This window comes from Sinocyclocheilus grahami, unplaced genomic scaffold, assembly GCF_001515645.1.
Source record: "Sinocyclocheilus grahami isolate Dianchi unplaced genomic scaffold, SAMN03320097.WGS_v1.1 scaffold1328.1, whole genome shotgun sequence".
NCBI lineage: Eukaryota > Metazoa > Chordata > Actinopteri > Cypriniformes > Cyprinidae > Sinocyclocheilus > Sinocyclocheilus grahami.
In genome coordinates, this window is record NW_015506507.1 from 51885 (window position 1) to 75262 (window position 23378).

The window sequence follows — 23378 nt, forward strand, 5'->3', positions numbered from 1 at the left end:
AAAGCGCCGCTTTTCTATCGCGAATGTGCCGAATCTGCTGATGTAATTACAACCGCTAATGATAGAGAAGGGGAGGGGGAGGCCGGGGAAGAGCTGAGCTCTTGTGCCTCCGTTAGTAAAAAAATTAGCCAATCACCATCGAGTGCTCACTTTCAGCGCTGAGGAGTGTTGAGAAAAGAAATCTAGTAAGGGAGGCTAGCCTCTCTTCTGATATCAATCTATCATCTATGATGATATATGACTAAAAATAGAAACTGGTGGCTCTAGTGGTCAGCTCTTACTGTACGCGGCAAGAGTCCTGCTGTTCAGCTGTTCAGAGATTATCTCAAGAGTCACGACCCTTTGCTCTTTTTGAGGCCTCTTTCCCAATCCATAAATCAGCCCTGCCATAAAACATCTTTAAAGGAGTCATATGATGCGATTTCAAGTTTTCCTTTGTGTTACAAGCTGATTGTGCATAGATAAGATCCCTGAAGTTGCAAAGACTAAAGTCTCAAAACCAAAGAGATATTCTTTATCAAAGTTAAGACTCGCGAGCGAGAGCGCGTGCGCACAAGGGAAAAAAATGTAAAAATGCATTTTACATTTAACCTGTTTGTTTGTTTATTTTCCCATCTGTTTTTGCTCTATAGTAATGGCATATAATCACCACATTTTGATTATTTGATTTGATTATTAACCTTTTTTATCCTTATTTATTAAAGTTAGCTGTTCAGCTGTTCAGAGATTATCTCAAGAGTCACGACTTGATGCTCTTTTTGAGGCCTCTTTCCCAATCCATAAATCAGCCCTGCCATAAAACATCTTTAAAGGAGTCATATGATGCGATTTCAAGTTTTCCTTTCTCTTTGGAGTGTTACAAGCTGATTGTGCATAGATAAGATCCCTGAAGTTGCAAAGACTAAAGTCTCAAAACCAAAGAGATATTCTTTATCAAAGTTAAGACTCGCGAGCGAGAGAGAGAGCGGTGTGTGTGTGTGTGCGCGTGCGCACAAGGGGAAAAAAATGTAAAAATGCATTTTACATTTAACCTGTTTGTTTGTTTATTTTCCCATCTGTTTTTGCTCTATAGTAATGGCATATAATCACAACATTTTGATTATTTGATTTGATTATTAACCTTTTTTATCCTTATTTATTAAAGTTATGGATTTGCCACTCAAAAATACTATGGCAAGTGAACAATCTGTTATAAAAAGACACTGGCCCGTACGGGGATCGAACCCGCGACCTTGGCGTTATTAGCACCACGCTCTAACCAACTGAGCTAACCGGCCATGCTAACGCATTTAATGTACCCATTTACAACCTCATCACAGTTACATTTAGTCGGCCAAGCTACATATCAGCATGATTTGTTAATACATTTCCACATCTTTTTTTTATACCTTCATTTACATGCTAAAACGTACATCCATCAAAAAATAGGCATGCCAGCAACTACAGACAATTATAAAGAACAGTAAAAAGCCCTGTAGCGGAACTGACCTCGTGGCGCAACGGTAGCGCGTCTGACTCCAGATCAGAAGGTTGCGTGTTCAAATCACGTCGGGGTCAAATAGCTTTTGCGTCTACATTCTTACTACAGCAAAGGACCAGAACAAGTGATTCATCACTCATCATAAGAGCTAAACAACTAATTATATTCCGAAAAACCCAGAAACTACTATAATAAAAAAAAAAATTCTCCCGAAATCTACATTAGTTGTCAATATACCTTTCAGGAAGTGTTGTTTATTTGTCAACTACTGACAATACTGAATGGACCTTGCATTTCGTTTTTTACCACGATAGTTACATTTAGTTGGCCAAGCTACATATCAGCATGATTTGTTAATACATTTCCACATCTTTTTTTTATACCATCATTTACATGCTAAAACGTACATCCGTCAAAAAATAGGCATGCCAGCAACTACAGACCATTGTAAAGAACAGTAAAAAACCCTGTAGCGGAACTGACCTCGTGGCGCAACGGTAGCGCGTCTGACTCCAGATCAGAAGGTTGCGTGTTCAAATCACGTCGGGGTCAAATAGCTTTTGCGTCTACATTATATATATAGTTATTCTTTATGCAGATTCTTACTACAGCAAAGGACCAGAACAAGTGATTCATCACTCATCATAAGAGCTAAACAACTAATTATATTCCGAAAAACCCAGAAACTACTATAATAAAAAAAAAAATTCTCCCGAGATCTACATTAGTTGTCAATATACCTTTCAGGAAGTGTTGTTTATTTGTCAACTACTGACAATACTGAATGGACCTTGCATTTCGTTTTTTACCACGAAGAGGCGCTGTAAGTACATGTAAGCAAGGCTGTTGACGCCGAACGCTGAAGAACCGTCAGCTTTATTAAATCTCGTTCCCACATTTTTTTTCTAGAAAATTCGGAGGAACAGTCCACACTGAAAAGTAATAAAATAAAAAAAAAAAAGGTGGGCTCGTCCGGGATTTGAACCCGGGCCCTCTCGCACCCTAAGCGAGAATCATCCCCCTAGACCAACGAGCCGATGTGTTATGAGTGCTCTAATAACACTGAAGTTCTGCATACGGTTTAAAACCGATCATCTATATTCTAGCACAATTACGTTTTTGACATCAAATGTTAATTAGCTACTTTTTTTCCCCCCAACCCTTACAGCACTCGTTAGGTTGCCAAAATACTCACTCTTAACAGTTAAAACCACAGGCAGATTTATACAAATTACAATGTTAGCGTTGGTTCTTTCCACAACTTAAGTATTTTGTTGAGGTAACGTTGGGCCTACATTTGAACTCGTTCCTTTACGTTTTTTTTAAGGATCGTTTCCTCTGCAACTGACCATAAAGAGAATAAAAATAGGCAACAACATGCTAAATAACCAATGGCAAAGCATTATTTCAAATATATAAATTCAGTGAAAGATACCACTCTTGGAAGGGGATTAAACGTGGTCTCTTTATCTGTTCAGTGACAAACAAATTCATCAGTTTATGTATAAAAGTTCAATTAAAACACTCGCTCTCAAAGACTGCTCTGATTTCTCTCAATACATACACACATTCACACACACGTTATCTTCAACTCTAAAGGACATGATCATTCTACACACATCTAGAATGACAAGAAAATTGGAAATTGGTATACATTACAATACAGTATGAAAAAAACTAGTTGCACATGGATGGTAATAAACTATATCTTAAAATGTGTCTCTAATATAACAATTCTACCTTCTTTTAATATTTCAGTCTAAACCTTATTACAAGAGGATATTGACATTGATTATATGGTCACCAAACAAATGCATCCATAATTTCTCTTGATTGCAGTTACCTTTTTGTTCAGCCTAAGGCTGGTTTTGCCACCAATGAGACACTTGAAAATACAGTTCAGAGGACAGTAAAAAGAAGAGATGGGATTGAGAAAAGGAAGGAAATGAAAACACATAAATGTCTCTTAAGAGGCAGTGAACTTTCTGAGCGTGATCACAACGAGAGCGAGAAGAACAGAGGCTCCGAGGAACACGGCGATGACGATAGCTGTGATGGCACCTGGCCCCAGCACAACTGAAACCAGAAATAACACACAATTACACATCCCAAGATTAACTTTGTACGAAACCAAGTTCTTTGATTAACCTCATATAACACTTTCGTAATTCTTTTGTAAGTTGCTTTGGATAAAAGCGTCTGCTAAATGCACAAAAATATAAAAGATATCTTCAGTATGCACATTTCAGTGATAACTTTACCTTCCTCCTCATCCAGGGTTATTGAGTGTGTACCATCCTCATAATCATAGGTGTAGGCGTTTTCTTTGGGGTCTTGAAAAGGGATATTTGTTGTCACATCGAAGCCTCCAGCGCCGGATAGTGTGTCCTGATTATCATTCTGCAGTGTAGGGGAGGAATCAGCAACTGTTTCTGATGGAAGATTAAAAAAAACATTTTTCAGAGTCAAGGTAAATGAAAACAATATCTACATTTACATTACATTTACATTTAATCATTTAGCAGACCAAAAAAACACAAATTAAATATAAAACAGATATTAAAAACAATATCTATTGTCAGAGAACATTTTTATAATGCTATTTTTACAAATGCAAATCATTCCACAGGCAAATAAAAATATATTTACAAAAAAATACATATAAAACACACACACACACACACATATATATATATAAAGTAAGTTGATATATTTATATAACTAAATAATAGCTAGGATAAATAAAAAGTACCTAGAATGATATATTTAAATAACTAATAGCTACAAGTAAGAATACTAAATAAATAAATACATTTACAAAACCTAGGATGATATATTTAACTAAATAATGGTCACAACTAAGAATAGTAAATAAATAAAACAAACGAAAGGAATATATATATTTAAATAACTTAATAATAGCTGCAAGTCAAAATAATAAATAAATAAAAATAACTTGGGATGATATATGTAAATAAGTAAATAACAGCTACAAGTAAGAATACGAAATAAAGAAATACATAAATAAATAATAACCTGGGATGATATATATAAATAACTAAATAATAGCTACAAATAAGAAACCTAAATAAGTAAATAAATAAATAAAAAGGACCTAGGATAATATATTTAAATAGCTAAATAATAGCTACAAGAATACTAAATAAATAAATAAAAATAAACTAATATGATATTTTTAAATAACTAAATAATATTTACAAGTTAGAATACTAAATAAATACATAAAAAAATTAATAAATCAAAAATCAATCAATAAATCCATTCAAAGCCAGCAGGTGTCATAGGAAAACATTTTCTTAAGAATTTAAATAGATAAATAAAGTTGTTTTGCTGAATATAAGGTGCTGCAAAAACAACTTTAATGTTAAGAATGTGCAAAAATCTTGGTATTTGCTAAGGTGAGCTCCAAACGTTAAATGTGTTTGTTTGTTTTTTTTCCTGAACATTATTAAGTCTGCAGGGAATGCATAGGTCTAGAGAGTGGCCAATGTTAATCACATTCTATATGACTCAATGAGTGTCTTCATGGAGGATTAGCTCTCGCTATACCCTCTTCTTCTCCTCGCATCTCTCACTAACATTCCACATCTCCCGCAGGCATGGAACAGCCATGCGACTTTTCTCACCTACACCACACTCACCAAGCCCAAAGCTTATTTCCTATGTTACAGCTTTCCCAAAGTTCCCAGAGGGCACCTTATGGACAAAGGTTCTGACCCCAAAATGAAGGGACAAAGACAGACAGAGTGAACATGGACAAACCGTGGGATACCTAGCCTGACCCTGCTCGAACAACCCAACGGCATGGGTCAAAAATGAACTAAAACTAAACTGACAAACATAACAGAGCACTCATTTGTTCACCGAAATGTTCGAAAATACAAGCAGCGGCCACTTATACCACCTTTCCATGCAACTAACCACTAAAATGCTCATATTCCACCCTAAATCTTAAAATAAAAAGTTCATATTTGGAATCACCAAGTCAAGGATGGCCAGCATACAAGTATTTTTGATAATACTCTGTTTGCTCAGTAAGACACACACTTTCCTAACTTGAAGCAGGCAGTAGGTACGGCACACCGGGGCGCGAGGCCAGCCATACATCAATGAGCCCTTCACTTGAGGGTACAAAAGGGCGCTTGTGTGGTCAGAGAGGACAGCTTGAGGCAGAGGAACCAACGGCCTAAACACAGCCAGTACACTGCAAGTCAAACAAGCTTGTTTATGAAGCCAGTCTGTGGAAAAGCACGCATCTCGGCGTCAGCGTGCGTAATCTGTTGATTTTTTTAAAAAAATACACTTTTTTTTGTGTTTCTCACTTCATGGCCTGCTTAAATATTTATTAAGTGCTGCTTAAACATTTGGCGAGAGGACAAGGCCAAGAACGTTGTCTCGTTTCTTGTATTTTAACACACAACTGTGAGAGGACAACATGCAGACAGGTGCATGCGAATGACACAATCCTCCGCCACTGTGCCTGCGTCCTCATCTCACCTCACGCCCGCCGGGAATCTTCACACTCAGACAAATAACAGAAATGCATTAGGTTCATTTTATGACACTTAATATTCAGTAACATTATCGATTTGACTGCATTGACACTATCAGAGAACAAACCTCGAACTGAACTGAGCAGGATAATGACAATCGTCTTCTGTAGCGGCTTTATAGCTGAATCGAATTTGTTTCACACTGAACTGAATTGAATCAACATTGAACTGACTCGAGCTGAATAACGACACTATAGAGCTGCTGAACTAAATTCATTTCATAATTGATGTGAACCAACTGAACCAGCACTGAACTAACTTGGCCTGAATAATGACACCATTTTAAAGCTGCTTTATCACAATTTGAATTTGTCTCATATTTGAATTTGGCATCATTTATATTGTTTTTTTTCCTGTTTATTAGGCTACTGTGAATCTGTATATTGTATAACAAGCTATATAAATAAATGTGACTGGACTTGACAAGGACTAGTCAACGCTGTTTTGCATGACAGAATTTGTTGTCCTCATGAATGTTTTTTTTTACCCAGTAAACGTAAAATAAAGCAAAAAAAAAAGGCAAATTACATTAAAGTAATACCAACAAGGAGACAGAGAAGCATCATGCATTAAAAATCCCCTCACACCTAAATTCACAGTCAAGTATTTTCATGTAAAAGGATAATCTTTAGTCTGTTAATATCTTCATAATAAAAGTTCTTCAACATACACTCTAAAAAAAATAAAGGTTTTTCCAGCAAGTAAACAGCTCTTAAAATAAAAAATTTTTCTTAGTGTGAAGAACATTTACTGGGTTTAGGTGGGAGGACTCCGTATAGACAGTGCAGACTTTTGTCAACTCTTCTGGTAACTGCCCACCCTCTTCACACCCGGATAAGTGAGTCTTTCCACTCCCGCAGCACGATGCCTTCATGTCCATCAGTGGCCCAGGCCGCCTTTCTGTTGGATTTCAGATCATAGACGTGGGTCAAGCAGATGACAGTTAAATTTTATTACAATTGATGCAATTAAGCTATGTGAAGCATCATGAAAGTATGGTCATGATTCAGTTTGATTATTCTGGCATGATTCATAATTACACCGAAGGGTAATTATGGAATTTTGACCCAAAAACCATGCAAAACGTGCTGGCCTCAATAGCTGTATTTTGGTTATGCAATTATAACACTTCGGGTGTTACTAGTCATTATAATCAATTACTAAAAAGTGGAAAGTTCCAGTCCTGGATGGTGATGCAGTGTTCCAGCTAGAAAAAACACAATATATTAACAGCTATGGCCAACACAATTTCATAATTTGTAACCCTTTTTGTGTTTCGGCAAATTGGTAGCAACTTCATACAATCACATTTGTATGTTTTCACGTTTTCTGGTTTCACTCCAGTGATGCTTGTGTTAACGGGTGGACCTTCACACATTTTTTTTCCCCCTAAAAATCACTTTTTCATATGATTAACATTATACCAATTCATACAATAATCGCCACCTTGTAAAATGTTTATGTTTTCTTGCGATCAGGTTGGCTGAAGCATCACTGAAGCGTAACCAGATTGTGTGCAAATTAATGAATGCAAGTACAGTCATGATGGGCTCTTTCTTAAATTCTTCAAGAATTTTTTCCTGCAAGACATTTTTGCACCCTGCCACCAAACTCTGAAGTTATGGAGACATCAAGCGAGTATACAGTACATATCAATTAGTTTTAGATGCTGAGCCCCCTCTATAAACACCAGACAGGAACAAACTGCATGGAATAGTTTCAGAAGGGTCTTTTTGGCCTTGACGAGACCATTTTCTGCACACAAAACTGGATTAATCAGTCATTGCATCTGCCAGCTTTACGCACTTTTCATAGAAAACTGTGAATTGGAAGTCTTACAGTCATGAGTATCATGATACATAATATACATATTGTGCGCTTTTTAATGGTGGGATTATGTCCAATTCCAAACTACAGACTCAGACTATGAACTGTTGTCAGGAGAGCAAATTAAAAACTGGATAAACTGAAAAAACAAAAAATAAACCTTGCATATGACGCTGGTATAATATTAATAACAAAATTTAATGTCTTGTAGCTATACTTTAAAAAAAAAAACATTTGCATTTAAATGTTTATTCTGGTTCAATGCACTTCACTTGTAACCGATTTAGTGTAAAAGACTACACTTCTTTTTAAATATTGATGCACTAAAATATTTTCTGTGGCAACTAGGAACACGCTCAAGGATTAGGTCTAATTTTGACTTGAGACTCAACCATTATGCATGTCAAAAAGAAACTAAAGACAACCTGTTGATTTTAGGAAATAAACAAGAAACTGAACCCAAGTAACAGGTTAAACTTACAGAGAGGGCATCTATGAATTTCATGATTTTTTTTAGTAATTCATAGCTACTGAAAAATTAATTGACTGCACACAAAGAGGCACCGAAATACTTTAGAGTCGAGCATAACAAGAAATACATATATTATAGGCATTTCCAAATCATAATTGTAAAACTCCCTGAAACTTCCAGGTTTTCCATAACCGTGGGAATCTGCAAACATTTGCACAACCCTACTTTGTGCATTACAGGCAAAAGCGTGCAGAACAGCCCACACAAGAGGCTGTTTGATTTATTCATCTACTGCAATAAAAAAAAAGTATGACTCCATTGGTTCATCATTTCCATATATATATATATCCATTATAATACAGATGCAGAATTGAAAGTTTATTCTTTAAACAGCCTAATATTTTACAAAGAAATGGATAACTGTCTGGAACTTTCAAACATGTCCTTAAAACAGGACACTGTTGATTGCATTTCCTCGAGTCCTACGTTGTTATCGACGTCCGTCAACATAGGGGGCAGCAAAGCGGGAGAGGAGAGAAGGGAAGAAAATGGAAAACACAAAGAATGAGGGGAGGAACGAATAAATTAAAGGAAGTTGTAATGGGGATAATACATAATTTTTTTCCTCTGCACTCCTTTTATTCACACTTAAAGAAACATCAGTCGGGAGATGAGAACGATCACGAGCAGACGCTCCATCACAGTGGGGCGACACGATGAAATCGGTTGACTCCTCTCTCCTGCAGAAACAAGGCTCTCTCTTCCTTTTCTCAAGGCATTGCTTTTTTGGTTCTTTTCGTGGCCGTGGGGCAGCGCTGTTATTGCAACTGTGGTTTCCTCTGGATTAGGGAGGAAGAAAAACTTGCTGCCCCGAATCTACTTCAAAGCAAAGAATTGAGGATAAAAAAAATAAAATAAAAAAAAACAGAAAAGAGGAAAAAGGTTTGAGAGAGAGAATATAAGGGACACTGTTCAGAAGGGAAACAAGTCAGCAGGGGGAGCTTGTTGATCAGCAGGCCTCAAACGTCTTCCACTGACTCAATCTCGCCCATGTTGAGTCTCTCAGACGAGGCATTGACAGAAAAACCTGCAGAGACATGGAAAAAATATAAAACCATTACAGGGAGGAGAAATATATATATAACATTTGTAAATTTTTTTGCATTATAATAAATTAAAAACTATAGTGGATATTATATATATCAGTGGACATTATATATTTTTGCATTTTTGTAATGAGAATTTTAATAATTAATTATTGGTCCAAATAAAACCAAAAAACTATTTTTAAACAATATATATCTCAATATATATTTGATATTGATAATAATGACTGGCAGTTATGAAAACTGTATTTTTTTTCACATAATATTGCATCCGGACAATTTAGTATAGTGTTTTTTATTTCTGTTATTCTCATTAGATTCTTTAATGTAAAACACCAACAAAAAATATGGTAAACATGTGGGGGGAAAAAACCCTTGCATCAATAACAGTGTTATTTTAATACCATTGAGATTCTGTTATAGTATTAGTAGTATTATATTTCAATTAAAGTTTCTTTCAAGTAAAGGAATTTGAAACACTGAGTGATTTCTCTACAAACCATATCAAGTTTTAAAATGACAAAATTTAGGAATTACTTTCCCAACACTCACCTAGAAGGCTCGGGTCGGCTCGTACCATCTTCTGTTTCTTCTTCTTCTTGCCTGAGGTGACAGTCTCAAACCGCTGCTGCTGCTGTTGTTGTTGTTGGTGCAGGACTGACTGTGACACTTGGCTCAATCCCCACACAGAGTCCTAAGACACAAACACAGGGAGTTCAGTGAAAATGACATTAATACACACGCACATGCATACTAGTGCATAGGCACACAAACGCACCTGCTGTTTTTGCTGCTGTCCCTGCTGAGGTTTTTGCTGGTTAGCGTTCTGTTTGGCACGGCGCTCCAGGAACTGCTTGGCAAAGTCCTTGGCCTGTGGAGTGTCGCCCAGGTAGGCTCTCACATATTCGTGTACCTCGTACGGCGAGTCCACTTCCTTCAGGAATGATGCAAAGGTGGGGACTGTGTGAAGAGGGAAAGACTGATGACTTTCAAAAAACTTTACATAAGTCTTTTTTCAAGAGGTTATGCATGATATATAATATTTGTGGGTGCAATTTATTTCTTCATTACCATGTTACAGGGCAAATTTCTGAACACTAAACCCATGTTGTTTTATTCATAGTATTATTCAAAAGACTACAACTAGATGTTTTCTGAAACAAGACCTTTTTAACGTTAGAAGCCAGTCTATTGACTCCATCACATTAAAATAATCAAGATAAAAAAACGATGAAACATCTGAGAGGGAAGTGGTTTGTGGGAAGAAGTTTGCGCGTTGTATGAGAAACAGATGCCAATAAGCATGATAGTTGAGGTTGAGAAATGTGTGTGTGTGTCAGAAACTCACCATCGAGGTTATTGGCTGTGTTGAGAGTGTGTAGAGTCTGTTCACACCACTGGATAAAGCCGTCCTGGGTCTTATTGGCTCCCTGGAACAGTTTCAGAAGCTTCTCTTCCTCTTCCACCTTTTTACTGGCTTTACCACTGCTGCTATTACTGCACATGACAGCTTATTTTACAAAATACAGCATGGAAACGGCACAAAAAGCTTTTTTTTTTGCAAGAGGTTTTATTGCACTGTTTAGAGCAATACAGACAATAATATGTGTAATGGTTCACCTGAGGTTAGCGTTGTCCTTGTTTTTCTGATTGTGGCTCTTTCGTGTGGCCTGAGGTGGGGTGGCCTCCTTTACTGCTTCATCCCAGAAGCCAATATTAGAGTTCTGAGCATCACCCCAGACACTGCTGCTGTCCATCATCCAGTTAGAGCCGACATTATTAACAGAACCCCACACTGATGAATTGAGGGCCTAGACAGAGACAGAGAGGTCATGCAATCTATTGTACTACGACTAATGCACTCAGATCAGATATTTTCAAAGTTTTAAAATCAAACATAAGATTAAGAACATTAAGATCTGCACAAATTATTAGACTGAGGCACACGTTCAGCTGCAAAACAGGGTAAGTGCAAGTTTAAATACTCAAGACATTTTATTCAATACATGCATATGCATTAAAATTGCACTAAAATATCAGCACATACAAATTAGAGGTCAGTCCATATTGGATTTTGCTGAAACTATGATAATGTGTTTAAAGAAAGGCAATAAAATTATTATTGTGCCAATACTTGTAAAATCTTTATACTGAATTTAATGATTTCAGTCTTTCCTTCCGATGACAGGGTGGCCCAGAAATTTAACACCAAGACTTTTGTTATGCCATTTAAGATATTTAAAACTTAGGACCTTAAAATGACATTAAGAATTTCTAAGGACCTGTGGGAACACTGAATGTACTTCTGACACCCACTTCTGAGGGTACTATAACTATAGGCTGCTCAAACTCACCACTCGGTTCTGTGTGCTTTTTTGCTGGGTAACGGTTGAGTTTTGCTGCTGCTGCTGCTGCTGCTGCTGTGGTTGTTGCTGCGGTTGTTGCTGCTGCTGCTCCTTCCGTTGTTTCATCTGCTGCGCTTCCTCTCTCTGGATTTCCAGCAGAGACTTGGTGGCCGCTGGCTGCTTGGCCACGTTGCCCCAGCCTGAGAGCTTCGCCTGAGGTTGCTGCTGCTGGGCCCTCTGGAACTCCTGCAGCTGTCGTCTTTGCTGCAGGGACGAAGAACAAAAAAACGCACTAAGGACGAGATTTGTCATCTGCTAAGTGTTCTCATATCTCTATTAAATAGTTTTTGGCTCCTGCTTGGTCACATGGGATCCTGTTGTAATTTACAAGAGAAAGTGAATGCTGGGGAAGAAGAATCCCTGGCATACCTCTTCCAGTGTCTGTCGTTCTCTCTCCTCCTCCAGTTTCTGGATTTCAGCAAGCGACAGGGCATTTTGAGACTGTGAGAGGGTGCTTGCTGTGGTCGACTGCTGACCCCACTTAGAGGATGAAGGGAGCTGGGAACATACACATGAAAAACCAAAATACAATAACTGGGTCATTCAACAAAAAAAAAGATGTTTTCAGGTAATGCCACCATCATAAATGCCATTTTTTGTAAAATTAGCAGGCTTGTGATGAACTAAGCACAAAAAAGAAGGAAAGTCGGTTCTCTCTATTCATAATAACTATACAGTATAATAGTAATAATAATAACTATTATATTTATGAGAATTATATAAAATTAATCAATAATTATATTAAAATCAATCATTACATTTGCTATAATACAATTGCACTGTAAAAAAAATAACAATTTAATAAACGCTGTAAATTAAACAATTTAATAACAATAGTAATAGTTATTTCTAATTATCTGCAGGATGTGCCACCTTCATCTGCGCGAGCTGCTGTTGTTGCTGCTGCTGCTGCAGTCGACGGAGTGCCTCCTGCTGTTGCTGCCGCTGCCTCTGTAACTCCTGCTGTCTCTGCGCCTCCTGCTCGTTCCTCTTCTGCTCCTCCTGCTGTTGCCTCTCCAGTGCAGCTGCCGCAGCCTCCTCTTCTAGCCTCTTCTCTTCCTCAAGCCGCCTCTGAGCTTCCAGTTCTTCCTGTTTCCTCCGCTCCTCTTCCTGCTGGAAAATATTAAACAAAAAAAGATCAATAAGAGCACTAAACCATAACAAATGCTATTCCATAGGCCATGCATTAGTGATTTTACATTGGTTTAGGGGTGTTCTTATTTCTGAAACAAAGCTCTTATTAAACATCCTCAATTGCTTGTAAAACCACTAAGACTGACATAGTAACAATAGTAGGCACAGACGAAATTACTCATTGACATGTCTTGTAAATATTTTCATATCCAATTTAAACTTTTTGCCTAAATAATCTTTGGTAATTGCCCAACAATTGTTATTTTACAAAGGTTTTGAATGTGGCTCAAACAGTTTTAAATCCATTTTATAGCAAATGTTAATGCGCAGGTCAGTCTTACATGCTTGCGGAGGAATTCTTCCCTTTGTCTCCTCTCTTCCTCTTCTCTTCTCTTTTCCTCCAGCCGACGGAGTGCCTCCTCTTTAGCTAACCTTTCCTCCTCCTCTTTCTTCCACCGCTGCGCCTCCTCCTGCTCCCGCTGCCTCTGGAGAGCCTCCTCCTAAAGAGACACAAATACTGCATTGATGCCACGGAGCATCAAAGGACCACCCACTTATAATTCTGACTAGTAATGTGACTAGTTCAGCTGTGTAAATATCACATGAATGTGCCAATTGCCTCTCTATGCAAGTACATTAAGAACAGTTTCCGCAACAAAAAGTGCAGTGAGTGCTTGTACGACAAACTTATGCCAAAACTATCATTCCTCTATATGGTACCAATTTTTTTCTAACGTAAAGCATTGTATGTGAGCCTCAAAGTGCATTGCACAATTTCTCTTCTCTCCTCACCTGTTTGCGCCGTGCCAGCTCTTCTTCCTCCAAACGTTTCCGCTCCTCCTCTTGTCTAGCATGCAGTGCCTCTTCCAGCCGTTTCCTCTCCTCCTCTTTCCTTTTGGCCCGAAGCTCTGCCTCTCGTCTCTCCATCTCAAGCTTTAGAGCAGAAGAGAAATTCCATTTAAAAAGAAGGGGAAAAAAACACATTTACAAAATGCGATTTGCATCTCGATTTTTGTAAATATTTGGAATAATATTTAGAATTTGCGTTTTCATTTTAATGCAAGTTACATTTTTAGTAATTTTGTGTTTTCGTCATTTTTATTAGTTTTTTTATAATTTACTAATTTTTGTTTTAGTTATTTTAGTACATCAAGTTAAACTAAATGAAAATAAATGTTGCCTTGGCACAAGTTTATAAATCTTATTTCAGTTAAATGTTTATGTCAAGTAAAGCCATAAAATGGCACTTGTATATCAAATATTTCTTACCTTCAAAGCTTTGGCTTTCTCCATCTGCTCAATGGAAGACGCTTGAGGCATGGAGTCTAGTGGCAGATCCCATACGCTACTTCCTTCCCAAGCTAAAAAGACACAAAGCAAGGTTATACTTTGATTTTACAATTGAACCATTTGATAAATATGCCTTTAAACGGATAGTTCACCCAAAAATGAAAAAAAAAAACATGATTTACTCACCCTCAAGCCATCCTAGTTGTATATGACTTTCTTCTTTCAGACAAATACAATTGGAGTTACATTAAAAAATGTCCTGGCTCTTCCCAGCTTTATAATGGCAGTGAATGGGTGATGTTCAATAGTCCAATAGAAGTCCAATAACCTGCGTCAATCCATCATGAAAAGTGCCCCACATGGCTCCGGGGGGGTTAATAAAGGCCTTCTGATGCGAATCTATGTGTTTTTGTAAGAAAAATATCCATATTTAAAACTTTATAAACCGTAATCTCTAGCTTTCACTAACTGGTATGCGATTACACAAGAGAGTGGAAAGATCTCTTAGTGTAAGATCTGGTGAGAACATGCTAGTCTTGGCTTATATCGAAATCCTCTGACATTTTTCTTTACAAATCCTCATTTTGTACTTCCTAACTCGTGACTGGTGTTTTGTTTTGCTCTCTCCTGTTCAATTCCGCGTTCGTCACTTCTCAATGGAACTTGCTACAATGCTACGCCTAGTCGCCTACATCCTACGTCATCCGCTGGAACGCCACTCTACCATGAATGCACGTAGCGCACAAAGCTAGAGATTATGGTTTGTAAGTTCTAAATATGGATATTTTTCTTACAAAAACACACAGATTAGCTTCAGAAGGCCTTTATTAACCCCCCCCCCCCCCCCCCCCCCCTGTGTGGGACACATTTTATGATGGATGGATGCCCTTTATTGGACTATTGATAAAAAACGTGGAAAGATCTCAGTGTAAGATCTGGTGAGAACATGCTAGTCTTGGCTTATATCGAAATCCTCTGACATTTTTCTTTACAAATCCTCATTTTGTACTTCCTAACTCGTGACTGGTGTTTTGTTTTGCTCTCTCCTGTTCAATTCCGCGTTCGTCACTTCTCAATGGAACTTGCTACAATGCTACGCCTAGTCGCCTACATCCTACGTCATCCGCTGGAACGCCACTCTACCATGAATGCACGTAGCGCACAAAGCTAGAGATTATGGTTTGTAAGTTCTAAATATGGATATTTTTCTTACAAAAACACACAGATTAGCTTCAGAAGGCCTTTATTAACCCCCCCCCCCCACCCCACGGAGGGGTGTGGAGCACTTTATCAGGAAGGATTGGTGCAGTTTATTGGACTTCTATTGGATTATTGAACATCACCCATTCACTGCCATTAGAAAGCTTGGCTCTTCCAAGCTTTCTAATGGCATTCACTGCCATTAGAAAGCTTGGAAGAGCCAGGACATTTTTAAATATAATTCTGATTGTATTTGTTTGAAAGAAGAAAGTCATATACACCTAGGATGGCTTGAGGGTGAGTAAATTATGGGGTAATTTTCATTTTCAATTTTCATCACTATCCCTTTACAAATTCTTTTCACAAATTCTTTAGATGCCACTTCATTAGGGCTCCACGATCTAGTAAATTTAAATATCACAAATCTTGATATGAATATTATTACAACCGTTTGCAATAACTGAATGACTTTAATACTTCAAAAGGTTACAAAAAGATGCATCTCCGATGACATATGCAGATGATCATCAAGCAGGCATGATGTTATTATAGAAAACTAGTCTGAGAAAATGAGTCAACCCAAAGCATCCACAGCTGCTGTCGATGATTTAGTGCAAAAATAACATTATAAATGTTATCATAATGCATAATTTAACAAGTTGCACCAGATTTTTCTTCAATATCGTGCGGTCTCAAATACCTCATAACTTTGATAAAGAATATCTCTTTGGTTTTGAGACTTTAGTCTTTGCAACTTCAAAGGGATCTTTGCAAGATCGCATCATATGACCCCTTTAAATCAACCTACTTATACTTAAGATGACAAAGTATTTTTCACAAATAAATAAATATTTAATAAAAATATAGTTAAAAAGGAAGTAAACACTGTAACCAACAGGGCACTCAGTATTTATTCTGGGAAGTTTGTGTGCATTGGGAATCATATTTTTTCAAATAAAGCCAAGGTAACACTCATTTTACATATACCACAGTGAAAATGACATGAATATGGCAGTAGGCAAATGCATAAAGCGCAGCATCATTTAAAATCATGAGTTTAAAGCTTGTCGATCGCGCATCTCCAGTGAAGCCGAACTCTCCACCTGTCCGCATTTGATTCACACGGACCGACCGTCACGCAGAGAACACGCGATCATGCAGGATACAAATGCACACTTCACAAGATCTCACAACTGGATTCGACTAAGTTTGCAAGGTTTGTGAAATTAAATGTTCATTAGTCATTCAAAGATTTGTTTAAATGATATAAATGCGTATTTGCTGAATGCTTACGGCAAACAAGAAAGTATTATAATATTTGCCTTTCTATTACTAATAATATAAACGCAATCGTTATAATACTTTTTGTATACATTTTAATTGCTTTGTTTAACCGTTCTATCTGAGTATTAGACAAGACTTCTATCCGTATTAGACAGAAATGTTAACAACAGCTAACAAGAGGGAGAATGTGAGCACTGTGTGCTCAGGCGCTGCTGTTCTCAGCAGCGTCAAAATAAAACGCATCGGCCATATTTAATTTTTTTAATTTAAATATAAATATTTTTTCCCATACCATGGAAGTCAATGGTTACCGTCAACTGTTTGGTTACCAATCAGCTTTTTAGAAATATCTGGTTTGGAACAACTTGAGGGTGTGTAAATGAAAATTTAAAATTTTGGGTGAACTATCCTTTATTCTACAGTAGGGAAAAAAAATTAATTTCCAGTTCTAAATGTTCAGACGTACTGCTGGGAGTAGAGGGCTGCATGTTTGGAGAACAGGATGCCTCAGTGGAGGGGTTCTGCATTTCCCAAACAGATCCCGAGTCTGGAACTGACATGGAGCGTGTGACAGAAGGTAAGAGGCTCTGTTGCAGCTCTGGCGTTCTGCAGGGGCACACAAATGAAACCATAAGATTGTGTAACAGAAGCTCAACCGCAATACCAGTGCAATGTAACACACCACCCACGCTTTGCTGTATTAATATAATACATTCCTCTGTTTGCTCTGATGAGTGATTGTGACAGGAAAACTGAAAACAAAAGTAATTTAATCGCACCTGATCTTAAGTGCCTGATGGAGGAGGAGATTGAGCTGCTGCTGTTGTGGAGGAGGTGCAGAGCTTAAAACTTTCTGCTGAGCCAGAGCATACTGTTGCCTACATGAAAATAAAAGGTGTCTTAGCAACTTTCATTTTGTTCCGAGTTAAATAAACTTATGTAATAAAAAATTCATGCATTTGCACTTTTTATGAAATTAGAACATATTCAGCAAGGATGCATTAAATTGATCAAAAGTGACAATGAAGACTTGTATAAAGTTACAAAAGATTTCCATTTCATATAAATGCTGTTCTCTTAAAAATTCTATTAATCGAAAATCATGAAAATTAATAAGGGTTTCCACAACAATATTAAGCAGGACAACTGTTTTTAACATTGATAATAAGAATAGCTTTTTTCAGCACCAAATGAAAGAAAGGCTTCTTCTAAAATTCCTATAACTGTCCTGTATATTTAAAGGTGAAGTGTGAATTTGTGTGTTATTAGAAATCATCACACTAAATGTAATCACAATCTACTTAGGCAGCCGAACTGGGCTGAAAATAACATTGGTTCAACAAATGGTGCAAGTTCAGGGTAGAACGATGGAAGATGGAAGAGTGAAATTGAGTTTTTGAACACATTTTTTTTTTGCTTTTCTTTCTGGCGATTCTGTTAGCACTGCAAAAATTAAACACTTCACTGTCTGTCATCATACCTGAGTAAGTACTGATATTGCAGCTGCTGTAGCTGATACATATTTAGAACATTAATCTCCTGTTGTCTCTTCATCCTCTCTTGAGCTTCATCTCCCTATATAAAAAACAAAACACAAACAAATCAAAACTTTTAGGATGCTGAAAAACTGTGGAAGAAGTCCTGGATCTGGCATTTCACAGAGATACATGAGAGTCTTATTACCAGTATGGGAGGTAGCATGGGGCCGGGTGTAAAGGGCACTCGCCCCCACAACTTCATCATCTCTCCAAGGGGCTGGAACATCTCATCACAGCCTCGCTTCACCTGCAAGGTCATGGTGAAATAGCCTGCCTGAAACCACTCAGACATCTCCTGGTTATTAAATGGTCCTGTGAAAAGACAGACAGACTGGGGTCACTGAATGTGGCTATTTAGAGCAGCACAGTAACATTCTGAGTTCTTTGAGGGTTAGAGAGGCTTCATCGCAGGCAAAAGCTATATGCTCTTTGGCAAGCTTTTGTAAGATGCATGTCTTAAAATACAAGCCAAAGATTTAGTCTGGCACTCAGTAATTTTGTACATGGGAACTTTGACAAAGTAATCAATTTGCCGAAAATTCAAATGTTTATAAGAAATAAGAAAACATTTACGTTTTTTTTATTTATTTACAATGTTGCATCATGAATAAAAATAAGCTCCATTTTTAAGCTTATGCTTTTATACAAATTTTATGAAAATTATGCTTTGATAAAAACATTTCAAGGGGTCCTATTATGCTTTTTCACTTTTTTAATTTTAGTCAGTGTGTAGTGTGTATGTTTGGGCATAAAAAAGATCTAGAAAGTTACAAATCTCAAAGTCCACTCCAAAGGGAGATATTTAGTTTTTAAAAAATCAATTTTCAAGAACTACAGCAAACGGCTCGTTTGGACTACAGCGTTTGGTTTCCGGGCTTTATGATATCACAAAGTGGCTCATTAGAATTTCATTACAAAGAATTCCCGCCTACAGAAATTCGAATGTATCCTTAAAAAATGTATCCAGTTTCAACAAAAATTGTTAAGCAGCACAACTGTGTTAAGAAATGTTTCTTGAGCACCAAATCAGCATATTAGAATGATTTCTGAAGGATTATGATGACTGGAGTAATGGCTACTGAAAATTTTGCTTTGTCATCACAGGATTAAATTACATTTTAAAATATATTTAATAAGGAAATAGTTATTTTAAATTGTAATGATATTTCACAATATTTCTGTTTAACAATATTTTTGATCAACAAAATACAGCCTTGGCGTGTATGAGCGGCTTCTTTCCAAAACATTAAAACTTTTCACTGGTAGTGTACTTAATCTGGCCAATGTTTTTGCTGCAAAACAGCTTTCAAAATGCAGGGCTAATATTAGTTTGGATACTGAATTTTCTACCTTGGATTTCTCCCTGCGGATCTTTGTAAAACCATTTGAATGCAGCCTCATGGGTAATGGTAAGAGCTGTGGGTTTGCGAACAATCTTAGTCGCCAAACGCTCATCGTCCACGCCGCCATCCTGCAGGTATGCCACCATTTTCTCGGCTTCCTGTTCCATTAAGGAGAAAGAGGATGTGAACTTCTATTGTTGAAACATTCAATCTTCACAGCAGTATTATAACGCAGCTGATAGACTTTAAAATTGTTCTGTTGTGCATTTAACATTTTTTTAACTTCTAATTTGGGCACCAGATTAATATTCAGATGCAAGCACTGCTATACAGTAAACAGCCATTCAAACCTGCTCAAAGTGCTTGAGTCCCTCATCCTCATCCATGTCAGAAGGTAGGGCAGAGGGCCCGCTGATAGAGCCCACAATGCCCATGGAGTGGGGGAGAACAGGAGCCACAGCCACTGGCATCTCCAAAGGCTTTACCTGCTGGGTTTGAGTGGGTACCGACTGAATGGGGAGCACTGAAGGTGTCGGGACTGGAAGATCTGGAAGCAGAAGCAACTAGGGATTCCTCAACTGAATGCTACATAACTTTATTTCCCAAAATATCCTCATAACAAAGAATTTGCATAAGTAAATATTTATTTATGCAATCATTACCTGGGAGTGTGTTTGTGACATGTGGTATGGAAATAGCCTCCACAATGCTGTTTGGTAGGATTGTGTGTAGTGGTGCTTTACTGAGTTCAGGCCTGAGTTCTGTTACTGTCGTTCTCTCCAATGGTCTCTCACTTTCTACAGCTGGTTCTGGGTGCACAGATGGAAGGGGAGGGGGGATCACAGCCTTGGGAGGCGTTACCACTGCTGGAAACGGTTCAGCAACTGGCGATGGCTCTTCCGATTTACAACCTTCTGTAAACCAGAAAATAACATTTGATTAAAATGATGACAATTATAGTCAATTGTTAAAGTAATGTTGAAATGTTACCTGAAAATGTACAAGATTGAAGACTTAAAAATGGGGGGAAAATTACAGTACCATTCAAAAGTTAAGGGTCTGTAAGATTTTTAAAAAGTAAAAGAAATTAATACTTTTAATCCGCAAGAATGGAATAAATTTAAACTTAAATTTAAGACCTTTAAAGTCTTAAAAAAAATTATAATTTAATAGCACCTTTCGACTGTGATAATAATAGGAAATGTTTCTTGAGCAGCAAATCAGCATATTAGAATGATTTCTTAAGGGTCATGTGACACCGAAGACTGTAATGATACTGAAAATTCAGATTTTCCACCAAAGGAATATATTACATTTAAAAATATGTTCAAATAGAAAACAGTTGTTTTAACTTGTAATAATATTTCACAATATTACTGTTTTTACTCTGTTTTTGCAAAAGAGACTACTTCTACCCCAATGAGACTGCCTTCTCACCTTCATTTCGGTCACTCTCACGTCTACTACTTTCTGTGTCAGTATCTTTGGTTTGTTCTGATTCACTGTCATCCTTTTCTGTGCATTCTTCATTCTCCTCCAGTGGCCGGAAGTCCAGCTCCGCCTCTTCCAGGATCGGCTCCTTAGGAGCTTTCTAAATGAGCAATGAGGAAAATTCACTCATGAAAAACACATTAATCTAGAAACACATCCTTATTTACTACTCAATAATATAGAATAAAAGATCAAAGTTCAAGAACTCACTTCCAACACCCTCACCTTGAGTGAGAGGAAGGCCCCAGAGGAGTCAAATGTCCCCGTCTCCTCCTCTGCATCTTCCAGACACCATTCTGGCAAACTGTCTCTCTCCTCTTCTAAGCTCCCGCTGCCTGACTGAGGCCTACGGTAACCACCATCTTCACCCCTCGAGTCGAAAGGGAAGCGTCGACGTTGATCCGGGTGTTCCCGCCGCCCAGCTGGTCGTGGGCCATCTGCAAATGAGGAATTAGTTTGGATCACAACATTTTCAAATTATGTATACAAAATTCCTGAGGAACAAAAAGGGCGTACAACACACCTGGACTCGGAGGACACCATCGTTCATTATCCCGACGAGAACCCGCAATCCTCCAACCCCCCTCATCATCCTCTCCATTCTGCTCATCTCGAGACATGCGCCAGTTGTCACTCTCGGAGCGAATGAACTCGTTCTTTCGAGCAGTCCCTGCACCAGCATCCTCATAGCTTGGCCGTACTTTTAGGAAGAAAAAAGTCCATGAAAAAAAAAAAACAAGATCAAGTAGTACATGTTGAGTTTGACGAATTTATGACTGACTCAAAGCTCAGGAAGAATGCCATGCATCTATAAAACACTACTGTTGAAATGTTTGGGCTCAGTACAGTTTTTTTATGTTTTAGAAAGAAAATTCTTATGCTCACTAAATCTGCATTTATTTGCATCAAAAATACAGTAAAAATAGAAATATTCTGAAAAGTTACTGAAATTATTCTAATATTTTAAAATAATTTATTCCTGTGGTGGCAAAGCTGAGTTTTCAGCCATTACTCCTCCTCCAGTGTCACTTAACCCCTTAAAATAATTCTAATACGCTTATTAGTTGCTCAAGAAACACTTTGCATCATTATCAAAGTTGAAAACAGTTGAGCTGTTTAATATATTTGTGGAAACAGTCATACATTTTTTTGATGAATAGACAGTACAAAGAACAGCATTTATTTAAAACAGAAATATTTTGTAACAAAGCCTTTACTTGACATTTTTGATAAATTTAATGCATAATTGCTGAATAAAAGTATGAATTTCTTTAACTTCATAACTTTCAGACCATAAGCTTTTAAACGGTAATGTACATGTTATAGGTCTGTTAGCAAAGAGAACCACTTACTGTGATTGAGTGGAAAATGGGCTGGTGCTCCATCTATGGACAAAGAGATTCAGTTGGTTCAGTGCCGACATAAAATGTGATGCATTACACCATGTGTCACACTTTGTTGGGAGTCATCTGACACTTTTTAATCCCACAACCCATAAATGCAAACTATGCATGTAGAAAGTGCTTAAGGGTGCTCTGATCGGGATTTTTTGGGCCGATCTTCGATCACAGGAAGCCGTATCTGCCGATACCGATCGCCAGGGGCAGACTGGCCATCTGGACGTTCTGGAGAAGTCCAGAAAGGCCGTCCGTTCGATGGCCGTCGGCCTGGCTGGTTCATCATCAAAGAAAGTGTAAAATTAAGTGACGTTGATGACCGACAAAAGGGGGCGCTAATGCAATCTATTTTTGCTTATAATAAACCGAAACTGATGCGAAGGAGAGAGGGCTCATGACGGCAAGCAAAAAACGTGAAGATAAAGGTGTTTGGGAGAAGCTAAAAGAAAAAAAAAGGGAACAGTTACATCAGGTGACCTTTGCCCGCCTCTCTCGCTAGTCCGAGCGACCACTGCTATTTATCGCTCTGCATTGTCTGACATGAATATTCCATTAATTCATAGAAACAGCAGCGATTCTACAATGGATTACACTTGAGAGATATTGAGTTAGAAAACAGTAAATTAAGTAGCCTATAAGGTGATTGGCTCTGGTTAACATGACACATATACAGAGAGAGAGAGAGAGAGAGAGAAATTAATACTCAAATTGAAGAATTCTGTAGTTTCAGGTTTCTAGATTTTATGTTTATTATTATGTCATATACATTTTTGCTTTCTGCTCTTTTTATGTAGATTAAGTATTTAAGTTCATATAATAATATATTTATTTCAGTAC

At 37.6% G+C, this 23378-nt stretch overlaps 2 protein-coding genes and 4 non-coding genes across 8 annotated transcripts in view; 2 read left to right on the forward strand and 4 right to left on the reverse strand.

Annotated features, from left to right (window-relative positions):
• Positions 1–1203: 1203 nt before the first annotated feature.
• Positions 1204–1277, reverse strand: trnai-aau (transfer RNA isoleucine (anticodon AAU)). The gene has a single exon. It is a non-coding gene; the product is annotated as a tRNA-Ile (tRNA).
• Positions 1278–1485: 208 nt separating this feature from the next.
• On the forward strand, positions 1486–1557 carry trnaw-cca (transfer RNA tryptophan (anticodon CCA)). Its single transcript has one exon. It is a non-coding gene; the product is annotated as a tRNA-Trp (tRNA).
• Positions 1558–1960: 403 nt separating this feature from the next.
• trnaw-cca (transfer RNA tryptophan (anticodon CCA)) lies at positions 1961–2032 on the forward strand. Its single transcript has one exon. It is a non-coding gene; the product is annotated as a tRNA-Trp (tRNA).
• A 412-nt stretch (positions 2033–2444) lies between these two features.
• Positions 2445–2516, reverse strand: trnap-agg (transfer RNA proline (anticodon AGG)). The gene has a single exon. It is a non-coding gene; the product is annotated as a tRNA-Pro (tRNA).
• A 416-nt stretch (positions 2517–2932) lies between these two features.
• Positions 2933–6191, reverse strand: LOC107569259 (uncharacterized protein C2orf82 homolog; the record flags this gene model as incomplete). Its single annotated transcript, XM_016255296.1, has 3 exons — positions 2933–3556; positions 3742–3912; positions 6122–6191. Coding segments are annotated over 3 exons (351 nt in total), but the record flags the coding sequence as incomplete, so codon positions are not given.
• Positions 6192–8967: 2776 nt separating this feature from the next.
• gigyf2 (GRB10 interacting GYF protein 2) overlaps positions 8968–23378 on the reverse strand; it is a 28335-nt gene continuing 13924 nt past the window's right edge. Inside the window, exons 7-28 of one of the 3 annotated variants that reach the window (XM_016255307.1) lie at positions 22497–22529; positions 21668–21844; positions 21370–21581; positions 21091–21244; positions 20316–20567; positions 20004–20200; positions 19661–19811; positions 18456–18622; positions 18253–18347; positions 17552–17650; positions 17239–17378; positions 14268–14359; positions 13791–13931; positions 13340–13498; positions 12738–12977; positions 12234–12362; positions 11814–12068; positions 11080–11270; positions 10808–10956; positions 10238–10419; positions 10012–10153; positions 8968–9440 (exon numbers count right to left, since the gene is read on the reverse strand). In XM_016255307.1, the coding sequence (XP_016110793.1) occupies positions 9373–9440; positions 10012–10153; positions 10238–10419; positions 10808–10956; positions 11080–11270; positions 11814–12068; positions 12234–12362; positions 12738–12977; positions 13340–13498; positions 13791–13931; positions 14268–14359; positions 17239–17378; positions 17552–17650; positions 18253–18347; positions 18456–18622; positions 19661–19811; positions 20004–20200; positions 20316–20567; positions 21091–21244; positions 21370–21581; positions 21668–21844; positions 22497–22529 (3425 nt within the window). In that variant the 3' untranslated portion in view covers positions 8968–9372. Of the gene's footprint in view, positions 9441–10011; positions 10154–10237; positions 10420–10807; positions 10957–11079; positions 11271–11813; positions 12069–12233; positions 12363–12737; positions 12978–13339; positions 13499–13790; positions 13932–14267; positions 14360–17238; positions 17379–17551; positions 17651–18252; positions 18348–18455; positions 18623–19660; positions 19812–20003; positions 20201–20315; positions 20568–21090; positions 21245–21354; positions 21582–21667; positions 21845–22496; positions 22530–23378 lie in introns of all 3 variants that reach the window. The other 2 variants (XM_016255306.1, XM_016255305.1) reach the window with 2 other exon arrangements.